Consider the following 17,500-nt stretch of genomic DNA (forward strand, 5'->3'; position numbering starts at 1 on the left):
CAGAACTGGAACCTCAGAACTAAACTGACGCTGATAAACTGCAAAGTTCAATTTAAGATCAAACGACAAAGATCTGCAGAAATAATCCAAATATCTTTTCAGTTTCCCTTCGCGAACACGGATTTCAACCCAAAAAGAAGTCGACATCCCGGAGCCGGTAGAGCATGACGATGTCGTGATGTCCAGGCAGGAAGCACAACCCTCAAAACTCTACCCTGTGATGTGTCTGCACCATTGCTGCTCTCCATCTCTTTAGCAGTAAACTCCACCCAACAAACGCTCCCTGTTGGACAGATGCACAGAAAGCAGCGGTGGAAAGGGAAGTGGGTGCAGGTAGGGCAGCGCCAGCGCTACAGGAGACCGTTGTGGTGGTCGCTCGAACACGCCCGTGCTTGTTCAGTAGCCAGCAGGGTTGCCAGGTCTCCATGCCAAACCTAGCCAGGAACACGGCTCCAGAGAGTTTGTTTACACTCAGCTTGCTGCTGATATGAGCCTCGATCCCAACGTGAACCTGGTGAAAACTGACTTCATCACTGGCGACAATTTTTTCTCCATTTCATTCTGTATTTCACAAAGAAGGTGTTCAGGGGAAATGTATCAGGGTAAAAGTTTTATTTTTTTGGAGCTAAATGTAGCCAAGTAAAATTAAAAGTAGACAGAAGTATAATAACTCAAGTACAGTACAGAGATGGCCAAAAATGACTCAAGTACAGTAACTTTACACCACTGACAGAAAGCTTCAGGCCTCCGCAGTCCCACACAGTCCCCTGCAACACATTCTGACCACCCGTCTTGGACAAAACTGCCCCGCGACTGGTGGATCCGCAGCCGTTCCAACCTACCAACGGTTTTGGCGTTCAGCGTTGATATGGTTATCTCCGCCCCGATCAGACCAAAGAGAAGAGGCTGGAAGATGTCCCAGGACCGGCCCACCAGCGCTGCCACGGGACCCTGTTCACAGACACAGCTAGAGACACTCGTCCAAAACTAAATCTTTTTCCAGAATGACAAGTCCATGCGCAAACGTCGTCCTAAGGAAATGTGTCGTCTCAAACTATGATATTATGGAGGAGCAGGGAGCAGAACCAGCGAACTCCACCCATTTTCCTGTCGCCTAATGGTTGGACTTGGACCCGTGTTGTCAGGACCGGGCTGCGTTACCTTGTCCGCTTTCCATCCCAGAGCAGCTAGGAAGGCCAGGACCAGCGTGCACAGTCCTCCAGCTCCTGCAAAACCAACCACGTGACTGAAGAAAACTGCAAACACAGAGAGACCCAAGAGCATCATGGTCCTCCTCAGCACAAGATCCTCCTGGACGACAGACAGACAGACAGACAGACAGACAGACAGAGGGTATTTTTTTCGATATCTGGGATGTGAGTGTTTCTTCCAGTGTTTTGAGGGAGCTTTTGTGGAGTTTTGAGGGTGTTTAAGGTTGCAGTAGCAGACCGTACCTGGTCCATGCTGGGGAAGCAGGTTATGAAGACGCCCAGGACCAGTCCGGCCACCATCCCTCCCATCACCTCCAGTACACCCTTCAGAAGGTTCATCCAGGTGGAGCCTGCAGAGATAGATATAACTTTATTATAATCAGCCTTTACTACATCCACGACTACAACTTCCCGTTCAGTACTCATGGTGTCTTGTCTCATACTGCATCAAAAGGGGTTTTATCAGGGGAAATGTCGACTTTTAAACCTGAACCTAAGCTCACTCTTGCTGGAGGCGGAACTCGTTCAGAATTCCTGAGTGATTGCAGAGTAATCGGAAGCCGACTCCAAGGAGAGACCAGACCTTCAGGAGGTCAAACAAATCAAACAGCGCAACGTCAAGATGATTGTGGCGTGGTTTGGGCAGCCACACCTGTCTTGGGTTGAGGTTCTTAGGCCGAGGATCAAGGTGGCTGTACGCCTGTTTCTTTTTAGAGAAATCCAGGAGCGACAGGTAAAACCCCCATCCCCACACACAAACACAGGAGAGGACCCCTTGTCATGAAATTTTTTCTGTCTGCTCCGGGTCTGTTCCACCTAGCCCACGTTCTACAATAAACTGGTATTTTTCAACCCCATCGCCGGTGTCTCTGTGTCGGAGGGCCCTGGAAACACCACTCGTGTGGCAGGCTTAACCGCTAAAATGATATTACACTGTATGTGTTGACCCCAGTCTGTAGAATACACATTTAAATTGCTCCGGCAGAGAAATCACCGTGACAGACAGATTAATTCCAGGGCTGACATAAGCGCAGAAAATGGCTGACGCTGTAAACAGACTGCTAAGTCAGACTGTCCCTGGCTTTCACACATCAAACTCGTCCTTCATTCCAATCGAATTTAACTCTTGGGATGATTCTGTTTTGATGACAAGCTGTAGGACTCCTCTCCCTCTCATTGAGTCACAACTACTCTCGCTACGGTACTTGAGTCTGTTTTCACTTCACTTCACTACGCTATCGATTTGAACAATTATTTGGAACTCATATTTCAATGTGAGTCCACTCCGAACAAAGTATTGTACCTTGTGACACATGGCGGCCACAGTTTGGTCAAAGGTGTATGTGACCGTGCGTACCGGTGGAGAAGGCGATGCCCAAGCAGGTGGAGAAGCCGGTGATGGCCAGGATGTCGTCAAAGCTCCCGGCGGCCATGAGGAGCGTGGGAATCCCCTTCTCCACGCCGTAACCCTCCCTCTGCAGCAGCAACATGGACGGGACCACGACGGCCGGAGACACCGCCCCGAGCACGAAGCTGGAGGGGGAGGAACCAGCATCTGAGTCCACTACAACGGAGGGAACTTGAAACGTCAAACTGGTTCCACTCGGAGAGCCCCTGGTCCCAAAGGTGTCCCCGCAAGTGAGGTGGTAAGTTTCAGCACACAGACCACCATTTTTACTTAGTGTTACAGACGAGCAAACAGCGGATTTAACACTCACCGCTTGCCCCCCCTCAACGCTCCTTCTGCTTTATAAAAGAAAATGAAAGAATCCAGGAGCCGGATCAGTCCGACCAGGACACGGCCGCACATTTCACGTCACTTCCTCCTTATGTGCATCTTATGTTAACCAATAACAGAAACCCCCAGTGTGTGTGTGTGCGTGTGTGTGTCCTACCCCAGTATGAATCCCCAGATCCAGGGCAGACCCAGCAAGAAGTGTGAAACGATGGCCACGATGCAGGCCTCCACCATGCACGGCCCCATCGCCACACGCACACACACACCTTTGAGGCGACTCAGGGCCTGGACACACACACACACACACACACACACACACACACACACAGATTAAAAACTCACACTAGTCCTGTAAAGTATAGTTATACAAACACACACACACACACACACACACACACACACACACACACACACACACACACACACACACACACACACACACACACACACACACACACACACTTGTGAGGACCAGTGGGAGTTTTAAAGCTTCAGTATGTGTGTGTGTGTGTGTGTGTGTGTGTGTGTCTGCGCACCGTGGGGTCCAAGCCCAGTCCGGCTCTGGTCAGTATGACGGCCAGAGCGATGTTCCTCAGAGCAGCAGACCAGTGGGTGTCGATGTAGACGGCGTCGGTGACGTAGGGAACGTTCCGCAGCAGCAGGCCTGCCAGCAGCATGCCTGCACGGAGACACACACATCAACACACACGGACGCACACAGCACACAGACACAGGGTGGCACCGCACCCGGCTACGCACCGAGCAGCGGGGGGAAAGGCGGCAGCGTGGGGAGCTGGATCATTCCCACCAGCTTCCCCCCCAGCACGGCGCAGATGAAGAGGACGATGATCCCGAACAGGTTTCCCCCCGGAAGACACTCGCTTCCTGTGATGGACCAGACCACACCGTACAGCAGGGCCAGCAGACACGCTGCGGGAGACAGACAGGTCAGCGGGGTTGAGGTGCCACGTGCAGCCAAACATAACTACCGTCCTCTAGAGGTCTTGACGGGTCCACCCGGACCATACCCAGATCCCTTTCTTCTGGCGACGCTACAGAAGTGGAGTTCCCGTTGGATATCTCCTGGAGCTGAATAATTTGGATCATTCAAATTGCTCTCTCCTGCACCTCAGGATGTGGACCTGAAGCTGTGCGGGTCCCGGGTTGAGCTCAGTGTCGATTGTGGTCCCATTCTACCGCTTCAGGGTCCTGGGATTATGTGTGATTATGTATAGTACCCGAGTGGAACCAAAAGGAAAATGAGTCAGCGTGGAAGAGTCCTTTTAGGTATCAGATTCATTCAGTTGCAGGAGATGTCCAACCAGACTTGGATCCAGGTCTGAACTGACCAGTACAGCACCAACAAACCAATCAAGGGTAGATCCCAGGTGACAGGAGTTCCCAGGAACCTGTTGAGGTTGTCCACCATAGGGGGGGTTGCAGACTCCACTATTTACATAACACGACAGCATGTCTCCACCCATTCAACCTCCATTCGGAGCCCTCTGGCCTCAGGAGTCACTCTTTCTGGCTCAACAACCCCTCTGGACCCCCTGCGGTCTGCCACTCAGGTAATAACCCCGGGGCTAAATACAAGGATCCAGTCGACGTTTCATCCTCCTGATCACCTGCTGCACAGGGACCTTTGCCAAGGTTTTTGTTTGTGGACTTTGGCTCAGTATGCGACACCATTCCAGAGCTTACAGGCAGTCAAAGACAGTCAAACACTAGGAGGACGGGGGACTAGGATGACTAGGGACTAGGAGGACTAGGGACTTCGAGGGCGAGGGACAAGGGACAAGTAGGACAAGGGCCTAGGAGGACAAGGGACTAGGAGGACTAGAGACTAGGGACGAGGGACGAGGATGACAAGGGACGAGGAGGACGAGGAGGAACTAGGGACTAGGAAGACTAGGGACTAGGAGGACTATGGACTAGGAGGACTAGGGAGTAGGGACTAGGAGGACTAGGGACGAGGAGGACTAGGGACTAGGGCTTAGGAAGACTAGGGATTAGGAGGACCAGGGACTAGGAGGACAAGGGACTAGGAGGACAATGGACTAGGGGCTAGGGACTAGGGTTTAGGAGGACTAGGGCTTAGAAGGACAAGGGACTAGGGGGACTAGGGTCTAGGGACTCAAAGCTGTTCCACTTTGGAGGTTTGGAACAAACCCAAGATCACCAGAGTTTGAGGAACTGAGTCAGGAACCAAAGTCAGGATGGTTTGGACCCTGGAAAAGCCCCAAACACAGTCCTGAAACCTGTTCAATCCAGTTCAGTACCATGTACCTGTATCATGTATCAGTACTATGTACCAGTATCATGTATCAATACTATGTACGGGTACCATGTATCAGTACTATGTACCGGTATCATGTATCAGTACTATGTACCGGTACCATGTATCAGAACTATGTACCAGTACCATGTATCAGTACTTTGAACTGGTACCATGTATCAGTACAAGTCTACAGCTCGGGGGAGGAGCTGATCGAACCCTTTTCATGGTCATCTGCAACCTCTTCATACAACTCCTGTTTATTATTCACGACCACACACACACACACACACACACACACACACACACACACACACACACACAGTAGGTGTGTACCTTTGGTGATGAGGAGGTTTGGGAGTCCCTTGGGACGGGGAAGTCTGACGGAGCGTCCACAACAGGTGGAGGAGGAAGCTGCTGAGACCTCCATCTGAAACACACACACACGCAGTATATAGACCCTATAGACGGCAGATTAACTTGTGTGTTTGGAGGTGTCTCACCTCCTGCTTGGCTCCACTCAGGTCCTCTGATTTCTTGCCGTCCATTGCTTCCTTCCTTCTCTCTCTCCGTTCGTCTCCTCTCTCTCTCTTCCTTCTTTCAACTCCGTTCCCTCTCTCTCTCTCTCTCTCTTTCTCTCTCCCTCTCTCTCTCGCTCCGTCTCTTTCCTGAACTTTACCCAGACGGCGCTTTACTACAGCCACATGGCCTTGAGTGAGTGTGTTGATATAAATAATCCAGAGAGAGAGAGAGAGAGGGAGGGGTGGGGGGGGGGGGACGGAAAGAGGAAGAGAGAGAGAGAGAGAGAGAGAGAGAGAGAGAGCTGGACTTTAGTCTTTGCTATTTTTCTCAGAGATTCGTGACACAAAAAACGACAGAACCGCAGAGAAAAGAGGAAGATAAGAAAGAAAGGAGGTAAACAGAGCGGTAAAACAAGCTCCAGCTCTGTGTCCTGCTGTCAGTCAAACCCCCATGACCCCCCTGCCCACCGCCCCCACCCCCAATGCATCATGGGGAAATTGCCCTGAGTTCAGCTGCTTTTAGCTCCGCCTCCTGCTCCTCCCCGTCGTCACCTCCCTCACCTCCTTTTCATTTTCCGCCTCTTGAATCTCGTCTTCTTTTGTCAAACTTATCATTTCATCAAAGCAATGATTAAGCCACCGGGATAAACTGGTTCACCACACACACACACACACACACACACACACACACACACACACACCGTTCCAGTAATATACTCTAATTGCTGGTGTAAAACATTACATGTGCTTCTGTGTGTGTGTGTGGTGAACCAGTTTATCCCGGTGATCAAATCTGATAGATCAATAGATTGATTGATCGACAACAATTAAAATAAAAATAAAAATAACTGTGGTGTGGGGATGTTGTGGTGTGAGCAGCCACACCTGACCTGGATCCGGGTGACTGGGTTAGGGTGGCTGCAAACCTGTTGCTCGCTGGTTGCTCTCACGAGCAACAGGTAAAACCCCCATCCCCACACTCACTCAGGAGAGGAGCCCTGTCATGACCTGTGTCCACCTGCTCTACTGCCACGTCTTCTGTGTCTCGGTGCTGGATGTCCCTGAACATGTCACTTGGGTGGTGCGTGGGAGGAGAAACTGCCACAGAAATATCTCTAAACATCGTTCATATTTAAAATCTAATGCTTCAGGTTAAAAAGGAATAAAAGGAAAACAAAGAAATTCAAATAATTTTATGCAAACTGGATGAAAATCTTAAAAATGTAAATTAGAAAATAAATAATAAAAAATACAAATAAAATATATAAATAAATGAAATATATAAAATATATAGAATATTTCAAACATGAAAAGTAAACAAAAGAATAAAAAATAAAAAATTATAATAATAGATAATACAACAAAAAATATAAGAATAAAACAGTCTTAAGATGTCTAATTATATAGACATTGTTGTTTAAAAAAGATAGATAGATAGATAGATAGATAGATAGATAGATAGATAGATAGATAGATAGACAGATGGATAGATAGATAGATAGATAGACAGATGGATAGATAGATAGATAGATAGATAGATAGATAGATAGATGGACTCACCTGAATGAAAGACCAGTCACTCTGGATGAACGACAGAGAAAGAACAGAACGCTGAATCAGAGAACGACAAACCTGCCACACTTATCTACCAGAGAGAGAGAGAGAGAGAGAGAGAGAGAGAGAGAGAGAGAGAGAGAGAGAGGTCTCTACTCTAGTGACAAATATATATACTTTAGTTTGCATCCTTTACCATATTACATTTTAATTTAGAAAGCATATTTGTGGTTAATTTGAATGTTAAATCTGTCTGTTTTGCTATGTTAAATGCTCTGTTTTTGGATGGAATCCTGAAGTTGGTTTTTCGGGTTGGATACATGAGTGGGCGTGACTTTAACATTTTAAGCGGCGTGAAAGTGTTGAATTTAATCTTTCAAGGTAACTCAATGACAACTGACCTTTTTTTGGGAAACATATTTTCTCCAACATCTGGGTTTGTCAATTGCTTTGGTCTGGTGGCAAGACCCCGCCACCAACAACGTAAGGCAGCAGAAGGAGAGCAACATGCATAACAGAAACACATTGAATGGCTGCTTCTCATAAAATACCAAGTAAGTTAATTATCAAATATGGTATTTCTTTCAGGAAATAATTATACGGATTACCACTTTAAATAAGTGTGTGTGTGTGTGTGTGTGTGGCCGATGGACGACATTGTCACTTATTGGAGAGACAAACAAAACAACGTGAAACCAACTGTTATTACCATACAGAGTACACACACACACACACACACACACACACACACACACACACACACACACACCTCTAGTCTAACATTATGTGAATATAGCTTTAGACTGCTGTAGCGTTGCAAGATTCCTAATGCTAGGGTGCGTGCATGTGTGTGCGTCGGGGGGGTGTGTGTGTGTGTAACAAGTCATCAAGGTCTTAGCGTACATTGAGGAAACAAACCAAACGTCTCTGTCGTTCATTGACGACTGAATGCGTGTGTTGATGATTGTACGTTTAAACACAACACATTACAGAGCCTCATTGTAATGCTAGGGTGTGTGTGTGTGTGTATGTGTGTGTGTGTGTGTGTGTGTGTGTGTGTGTGTGTGTGTGTGTGTCGTTGATTGTTCAGTTAAATCTCCTGTTACACAAAGAAAACCTGGGCCTTCAGAACTACCACAATGTTGAACGGAGCATAACGCGTTGCGATATTGGAATAATATCAGGGCGAGCGAGATACATTTCTATCCCTGATAATTGTGTTGACGCCACATTTTCTGAGTTGGACTCAAACGTTCACTTTCTATGATTGAATGACACTGAAAGCAGCTGCAACCTCCAACTAATTTAACTAAACCTCACAAACCCTGACCTCCCCCCATCCTGCAAATAATTAACTAAACCTGACCTCCCCTAACCCTGCAACTAATTAACTAACCCTAACCCTAAACCTGCAGCTAATGAACTAAACCTGACCCCCCTAAGCCTGCAACAAATTAACTAACCCTAAACCTGCAGCTAATAAACTAAACCTGACCCCCCCTAAGCCTGCAACAAATTAACTAACCCTAACCCTGAAACTAATTAACTAACCCTAACCCTGCAACTAATTAACTAACCCTAACCCTAAACCTGACCTCCCCTAACCCTGCAACTAATTAACTGAACATAACCCTAACAATGCAACTAATTAACTAACCCTAACTAACTCCGACCTCCACTAACCCTCACCATTAACTAAACCTAACCCTACAAATAATTTACCTAAGTACCCCTGGCCTCCCCTTAGCCTTTTACCATGTAACTCAACCTAAATAACCTTGAAACAAATTAACTAAACTGGACCAAACCTGACCTCTCCTAACCCTGCAACAAACTAACTCAAACTTACCTTACAGCAAATTAACTACAACTAACTAACCCTGACCTCCACAAATCCAGAAACTAATTTTTCAACCCTGACCTCCCCTCACCCTGCAACTAATTAATTAAACCTAACTAACCCTAATCCTGCAACTAATTTATGTAGCCTAACTAGAACCCTGTAGCTAATGTACTAACCCTAACCTAACTAACCCAAACCTCCTTAACCCTGCTCGTGCCCAGAACAGCCAACTGCATTGGAAACTCCCACTGGTTGTCTGGGTTGGGAAACGCTGCATCGGGGAGACGGGCTAAACGTTTGCAGGAACGCAGCAATAACAATGTGCGAAAATAGTTTTTTTCCGTTTATTTGCAACAGAAGTGTTTTCTTTTTCTCCAACCGTAACGTCTTAACGTCTGACAGCGTCAGCCCACGTGTTTTCTGCATGACCATTGGTGCATAAACAGAGCACTTGTTGTACATGTCAGATAACTTTAATTAGGTGGTGCATACCCTGCACTGTGTGTTCTGACTCCGTCGGGAGGGGACCCTCTCCAATATCAACGGCACCGTTTTATTATCATAAATATACCTCTCCACACATTCTGCAAGTACTTAGGGGAGTCGTGTGTGTGTGTGTGCGTATACAAAAAAGATGCACGCTCTCTATGTACTTACCTGTATTCTAACCCTACCTAACATACAGTACTTCCCTTACTTACCTGTGGTCCATCCTCGATCTGGCATCAAGACTGTGGATCCCTGGAAAAAAGGAAGATCGGAAAACAACATTGTTTATTTCTTTGTGAATATTTTGCCGTTTGCTTTATGGTTTCTTTCACGTTTACTTTTCAGAAATACTGGACTTAGCTTTTGTTGATGATCTTCTCCTTTGCGCGTAGGGAAAGGTCTTCCGTCTGATTTCCTTGTTTTTTCATTTCATAACAGCACTTATGTTCATTGATATTTATTTTTCTATTCATTATTTTAGTTGTGCGAGCACTTATTTTTGTATATTTCTGTCGTCTTTCCACAGGGAGACAATGGGAGACAATTCACTCTAGCTTTGGACAACAGGGATACTCCCCCCAACCGCTTGGTTTTTAACACTAATCTCAATGAGGACCTGATCCTCATCCTCAGGGGGATCCATTCCAAAACCCAGACACCTGGAGTCCAGACACTTGTGTATTTAAAAAAAAAAAATGTACTACTATTCTGACCCTACCCTCTAACCTCAGGGGGATCTATACCCAATTACATTTCACTGCATATATGTATGAAAGTATGTATATGTATGTGACAAATAAAAAATCTTGAATCTTGAATCTTGAACCCAAAGCTAACCTCAGTGAGGTGGGGGCCTAAACACAGACACTCATGTACAGTATTTTAACCTTTTTTAACCGTAACCTCAACAAAGGTTTTAGGCCCAAATCTAAACTAAATAGGGGCCTAAACCCAACACTGTTGGGGTAACAAGCCCCCTTTGTTGTGTCTTGTCCGGTCCTTGTCTCTTCCCTTCCCCCCCTTTCACTTTTTTTTTTTTTTTTTTTTTTTAATTATATTTTAAACACAAAGGAGGATTTAAAGAGCAGCCGTGCCTGGACAGGCCTGAACATCAATCTGGTGTCATGAATAGTCCTCTAACCTGACCTTTCAACTCATGACCTGAACCTATCCCCAGCCCTGCAACCCTAACCCCAACCCTTGTTGATTGCTCCTTTGCACACAGGGCAAGAATCCTGTTTGGCTTCCCTGCTCACTTCTGTATATTAGCACTTCTATTTATTTACATGTATTTACCTGAGATATGCCAGCACTTGCTTTGTGTTTGGGTTTTCTGTTTTCCCTCCGCCACAGAGAGGCTACGGACCCAGTCAGTTGGCCCACTTCACATCCAGACAACGAGGCTGGACACATATGCACACAAGCTCCCTTTCTCCGTCCTTCTCTATACTATGACCTCTTAACTAACCTGGATGAGGTCCTGATCCTAACCTTAACCTGTGAGGTACAGATACCTAAACCTAACCTCAGTAGGGGATGGACCCCCCAGATTTAGCCAGTCCGGGATTTTTATCTTTTCAACCTTTACCCTAACCCTTATCTTAACCAAGGGGGATGTATACCTAAAGCTAACCGCAGTGGGGTTTGGATCTCAACCCCAAACACCCAGGTTTTGGATAATTTACCAAACCGAACTAACCCTGACCTCCCCTAACCCTGCAACTAATTAACTAAACCTAAATTACCCTAACCATTAACTAATCCTAACCCTGCAACTAATTAACTAAACCTAACTAACCCTAACCATTAACTAATCCTAACCCTGCAACTAATTAACCCTAAACCTAAACCTGCATCTAATTAACTAAACCTAACTAACCCTAACCATTAACTAATCCTAACCCTGCAACTAATTAACCCTAACCCTAAACCTGCATCTAATTAACTAAACCTAACTAACCCTAACCCTAACCATTAACTAATCCTAACCCTGCAACTAATTAACCTTAAACCTGCAACTAATTAACTAAACCTGACCTCTCCTTATCCTGCAACTTATTAACTAACCCTAACCCTGCAACTAATTAACCAAACCGAACTAAACCTGACCTCCCCTAACCATGAACTAGACCTAACCCTTCAACTAATTAACATAACATAACCCTAACCCTGCAACTAATCAACTAAACCTAACTAACCCTGACCTCCCCTTAACCTGCAACTAATTAACTTAACCTGACCTTCCCTTACCCTGCAACTTATTAACTAACTCTAACCCTGCAACTAATTAACCAACCCGAACTAAACCTGCCCTCCCCTAAGCATTAACTAGACCTAAACTTGCAACTAATTAACTAAACCTAACCAACCCTGGCCTCCCCTAACTCCTATCTCTAACACTGCAACAAATGAACAAACCCGAAACCTGCAACTAATTAACTAACCTATCACTAGCCCTGCAATTTATTAACTCTAAACTTAACTATGAAACTAGTTAACTAACCCTAACCCTTGCAATTATTTAACTCTCAACATAACCCTGCAACTAATTAACTAAAACTAACCCAAACCCTGCAGCTAATTAACTAACCCTAACCTGCTGCAAACTACCAGTATTGGGGGTAACATGTTCCAAAAGTAATAAATTCCTTTTTTAGCAGTAACAACACAACAGGAGAACAATTTACTTATACAATGTGGGTAATATCATTACAGTTAACATGTCAAGAAACACCAGTTATCACCAGGAATTAAGTGTAAACAGGCTACAAGAAACAAAGAGAAATATCTGCGGTTTTCGGAAGTTATGTTGAAGCGTCAGTTGACCTGTATCTCTCAATTGTTATTTATACACCAGACTAGTATCTCTCAATTGTTATTTATACACCAGACTAGTACTCCTTATTCCTCATTAATTCCTCAAGTCTCTGCTTTACCCTCCACCACCTCCTCCAGCTACTAACCTCACTGCTGACTGCCTTGCCTCCTTTTTTACTAACAAAGTGGCAGCCATCAGCAGCCAATTCACTAAACAACTTACTCACAACCTGTCTCCTCCAGCCCTGGGCTCATCGTTCCCTGGTTTCACCCCCCTCGCTGAAAGTGAGGTATCTAAACTACTAACATGTAGCCGTCCTACTACCTGTCCCCTAGATCCGATCCCATCTAACCTCCTTCAAGCCATATCACCGACTATCACCCCGGCAATTAAACATGTGATTAATTCTTCCCTAACTTCCGGCACTTTCCCCTCCGCTTTCAAAGCGGCTCGGGTCGCACCACTGCTCAAAAAACCCTCACTCGATCCCAATCAAGTAGGAAACTATCGGCCGGTCTCTCTCCTCCCATTCCTTTCCAAAACCTTAGAGAGGGCGGTCTCTAGACAGGTTACAGAGTACCTGTCAAGAAACAACCTTCTTGATACACTTCAATCTGGCTTCAAAAGTGGTCACTCCACCGAAACAGCCCTGTTGTCTGTGACAGAGGCCTTAAAAACTGCTAGAGCTGCTGCCAAATCCTCGGTTCTCATTCTGCTTGACTTATCAGCTGCTTTTGACACTGTCAATCACAGCATACTCCTGTCCATACTCTCAAGCATGGGCATAACGGGCAGAGCACTTTCCTGGTTCGAGTCTTACCTCACTGGGCGCTCGTTCAGTGTGACATGGCGAGGCCAGCTGTCTGTGCCTCACCACCTCACCACAGGGGTGCCCCAAGGCTCGGTGCTAGGACCCCTCCTCTTTGCCATATACACCACCTCACTGGGCCCGATCATCCGCTCACATGGCTTTTCATATCACTGCTATGCAGATGATACTCAACTCTATCTGTCCTTCCCGCCCAACGACCCCACTGTCTCGACGCGGATCTCGGATTGTCTCGCTGACATCTCCACATGGATGAAGGATTATCATCTTCAACTAAATCTGGCGAAAACGGAACTGCTGGTCTTCCCGGCCAAACAAGGTATTTATCACAACATTGATATTAAAATCGACTCTCTATCTCTTGTTCCTACCAAGGCTGCAAGGAATCTTGGTGTCATTATTGATGACCAACTGACATTCTCGGACCATGTTGCCGCCGTCTCCCGGTCCTGCCGCTTCGCACTACTCAACATCCGAAAAGTCAGACCGTACCTGACCCAATATGCCACTCAACTGCTGGTACAAACCTTGGTGATGTCCCGTCTCGACTACTGCAACGCCCTCTTAACAGGCTTGAGGCCTGTGCGGTGAAGCCACTTCAGATGACACAGAATGCGGCGGCGCGACTGGTGTTCAACCACCCAAAGAGGGCACATGTCACTCCGCTGCTCATCGAGCTCCACTGGTTACCTGTAGCCGCCCGCATCAAGTTCAAGTCTCTGATGCTGGCCTACAGAGTGATTGCTGGGAATGCTCCCACCTACTTAAATGCTCTTGTAAGAGCACATGTTGCCCCCCGGATGCTGCGCTCCTCAAATGAGCGTCGCCTGGCTCTGCCGACCATACAGCCACGGCAATCCAGGCTGTTCTCATTTGTAGTTCCACGTTGGTGGAACGAGCTGCCAAAAATGACCAGAGCGGGGACCTCCCTCTGTCTTTAAGAAGCACTTGAAGACCCAGCTCTTCAGTGAGTACATCCTGTCCTAACCTACAATTACCTAGCACCACCTTGCAGTATTTATTGTTACACTAATGTTGTTGTTACACTAATCTCTGTCGCAATGTAGCTTGAATGTTATTCTCCCTTGTAAGTCGCTTTGGATAAAAGCGTCTGATAAATGACTAAATGTAAATGTAAATTTCCTCATGAGGCATTCAGTGCCCCCCCCCCACTGGATACATAATGAACTGCAATACCTCGAGCCTCCTTGCTTTGAGAAGGCTATTCAGTATGAGGGAACAAACTGTAGTATTATCCTCAAGGCCACGATTTGTTTGTTTTTTAGGTGTTTTGTGCATATCAGGGGTAATAGGGGTAATAACACATTAAGGGTCATCTTGATTGGTAGGAACATTGTAATGATCTTTCGGCCGCCTCCCTTATCCACTTCCATTTCATGATGCCTAGTCCGACTTCTGCGCTTATTTTGGTGAGTAACTTAAAGTAGTGTAATAAGTAAGTTATTACCTTACACAGAAAGTAATATTGTAGGGTAACGTATTACTTTCAAATGAAAGTAACACGTAATATATTACATTATAAAAGTAACTTGCCCAACATTAATACCCTAACCATGAATAGCTATTATATATTATTATTATATTCCTCTACTTAAACAGCTGTGATAATATATATATATATATATATATATATATATATATATATATATATATATATATATACAATTTTAGCTTTTTATTTCCATGCTTTTATTCTTCTTTTCTTTGATAAAATGTCTCTCATGCCCCATGTAAAGCACGGTGAAATGCCCTCGTCTGTGAAATGTGTTTACTCTGCTCTACCGCTCCTCTGTCAGAAACTAAAGGGGGAATAAACCATTTGCATCAATATATTGAAAAAATATGATTCGATGTGAATTACACATTTGGAGTAATAGAGCTGGAGAAATTCAATTTGGTTTTCACGGGTGTTACGTGATGTCGTCTGTGAGTCACAGCATCCGTATAAATGTATCTGCTGTACTGTTTATTTATGAGCGTGTTCACCGTCTGCTGAATGAATCAGGGACGAGACGTTGCTCTCTGCTAGTGTGTTATTCAACCGGAGGGGAAGTGGAAAGACTCTGGGAAGGCTCTGTGATGCGACTGGACACAACCGACTCACACATTGGTCTGTGAGTCAGACGGACGGTTGCTACAATAACTTCACTCGGCCTCGGAGATTTTAAGTTCTGTGTGTTTGTGCTCTGCCACAGTTGAGTTAAACTGCTTGGAAGGCCTCCGAGAATCTTTTTCAGGCGGAATTTTTGCTTGAAACAAAAGGGGATACTGCTGGGAGGCCGTGTGTCCACAGCTGCAACAGCCAGAGCCAGAAATAACTCAGCTTTTGAGGCGCTGGGAGCTGTGCTGTATTTCCCTAATTTCACGGGAGCTAGGCTAGCTGATCCCCTCCGCAGCCATGCATTGAGCTAACACAGTTCGTCTCTCTTTGAAATGGACACTGAGGGATGAAATTGGCATCAACCTGCCTGCGTGAATCTGGATGGATCACTTACAAGAACCAAATAGTGAGATAGACAAGTGGAGTGGTGTATCCCTCTAATCGTTTCCTTTACACTTTCACTTGAAAGCCGAGCACAGATTTTCTCCTTTCAGACATGCGGTCACACCCGTGGTTGTTTTGTCCATAACTCAACAATAACATCCCAGACCAGTGTGTCTCAGCTGGTGGGTATTGGTCCAAAACTGGGTCACAGGTCCATTTTAACATTCAGGGGTGTATATTTGTCCATTTCTTCAAAAATCGATACATACATGTATGGATGTATATTTTGTATTTGAAGTGTACCGAATGAGCGATGCTGCACTTTTACTTTGAAACTTACTTTGAAACCTTTATTTCGAAATAGCCCCATGTGCAAGGCTTAGTGCTGGTTGTTAAAGAGTTCAGTTTGAGTTTAGTTTGGAAAACTTCAAAGTGGCCATCGACACACTGGAAATTTGACAAAAACACCCGCACGCAGAAAAAAATAACGTGTATATTTTTATATTTGTAGGATACAGGATTAAACAAATCAAATAATTCACTGTTTACATGAACACTGTTTATACAGGGTTTAAAACAACAGAACTTCTCTTCTTCATCAGTGATAATGATGTCTGGCAGCTAGTTTGATGTGTGACATGGAAAACACACACACACACACACACACACACACACACACACACACACACACACACACACACACACACACACACACACACACACACACACACACACACACACACACACACACACACAGGCTGCTTTCATATTGCAGGCAGTTGTGCTCAATTATGAATTGTTTAGAAGTTAACTTGTGATCCTATCTCTGAAATAACTCGGCTTCTGACTTTTCGGAAACTGGAAGGTGTATTTCCCTACCTGCACAGGAGCTACACTAATTGATCCCCTCCGTGGCCATGCACTGAGCTAACACAGTTAGCCTGCAGCCCGGCGTGCTGTCTGTACTGGCCTCACAGGGATGGAATCGGTGTCGACCTTCTGGTCTGAATCGGGGGTCAAATTGAACAGGAGTAGCCCTGGAAATGCTGCGTTTGCGTGAATTGGCAACAAGTTGAAAACATCAGAACATCATCAGATCGCCCGGGCAAAAAAGAGGAAGGTAGCAGGGGCTGCAAGTCTCACCTCGTGTGCTGTGCTGAAGATGTAGATTCAGGCAAGAGTCTCCCATAGTATCTAGTTCACATATCATGTTGTATAGTTTACTGCATGACCTAATACTTGTCATATAACGCAAAAAGAGTTGCCCACCCGTGGTCGTCCTGGAATCCCTCCCTTTCAGAACCCTTCTCAAGGTACCTTCTCTTTTTCCCCTGCACGGGCTTATTCTGGGACTTTCTCCTTGCCCGGTGGGGCTTAAGACTAGGGGGCGCCGTTCATCCCCTTGAGACCGGAGCGTGATGAAGGTCTTCGGAAATAAACTGGACTCGACGACCGCAGTGACAAGTACCGACGGGGTCTCGGTCAGATTGGAAGAGCCTCTTGTGGTTCCGCTCACATTTGAAACAATCAGGGAGAGGGAGGAAAAAAGTTGGAATTGAGACTCTGAGCCGCAGTGCGGCCCCACACGCACGCTGACATACCGACACCTTGCCCTGTCATTAGAAGCATGACATACAAAAAGCGGTAGAAAAATACTTGTAGAAAAACAAACGCAAAGCAACAACAACAGGTTGGAATGTGCTCCAGATCCAC

General features: G+C 45.7%; 2 protein-coding genes across 2 annotated transcripts in view; both read right to left on the reverse strand.

The window, feature by feature from the left end:
* Positions 1-5,853, reverse strand: part of LOC307246916 (sodium/hydrogen exchanger 9B2) — a 7,936-nt gene extending 2,083 nt beyond the window's left edge. Inside the window, exons 1-9 of the mRNA XM_080022958.1 lie at positions 5,731-5,853; positions 5,564-5,657; positions 3,709-3,879; positions 3,486-3,628; positions 3,107-3,234; positions 2,569-2,744; positions 1,455-1,561; positions 1,162-1,311; positions 843-951 (exon numbers count right to left, since the gene is read on the reverse strand). Of these exons, the coding sequence (XP_079879084.1) occupies positions 843-951; positions 1,162-1,311; positions 1,455-1,561; positions 2,569-2,744; positions 3,107-3,234; positions 3,486-3,628; positions 3,709-3,879; positions 5,564-5,657; positions 5,731-5,775 (1,123 nt within the window). The 5' untranslated portion in view covers positions 5,776-5,853. The remainder of the gene's footprint in view (positions 1-842; positions 952-1,161; positions 1,312-1,454; positions 1,562-2,568; positions 2,745-3,106; positions 3,235-3,485; positions 3,629-3,708; positions 3,880-5,563; positions 5,658-5,730) is intronic.
* A 10,447-nt stretch (positions 5,854-16,300) lies between these two features.
* corin (corin, serine peptidase) overlaps positions 16,301-17,500 on the reverse strand; it is a 41,430-nt gene continuing 40,230 nt past the window's right edge. Inside the window, exon 24 of the mRNA XM_080023209.1 lies at positions 16,301-17,500. This exon is cut by the window's right edge and continues 1,887 nt beyond it. The gene's annotated coding sequence lies outside the window, so the exon portion shown is untranslated.

Source organism: Zeus faber, assembly GCF_960531495.2.
Source record: "Zeus faber genome assembly, chromosome: 22".
NCBI lineage: Eukaryota > Metazoa > Chordata > Actinopteri > Zeiformes > Zeidae > Zeus > Zeus faber.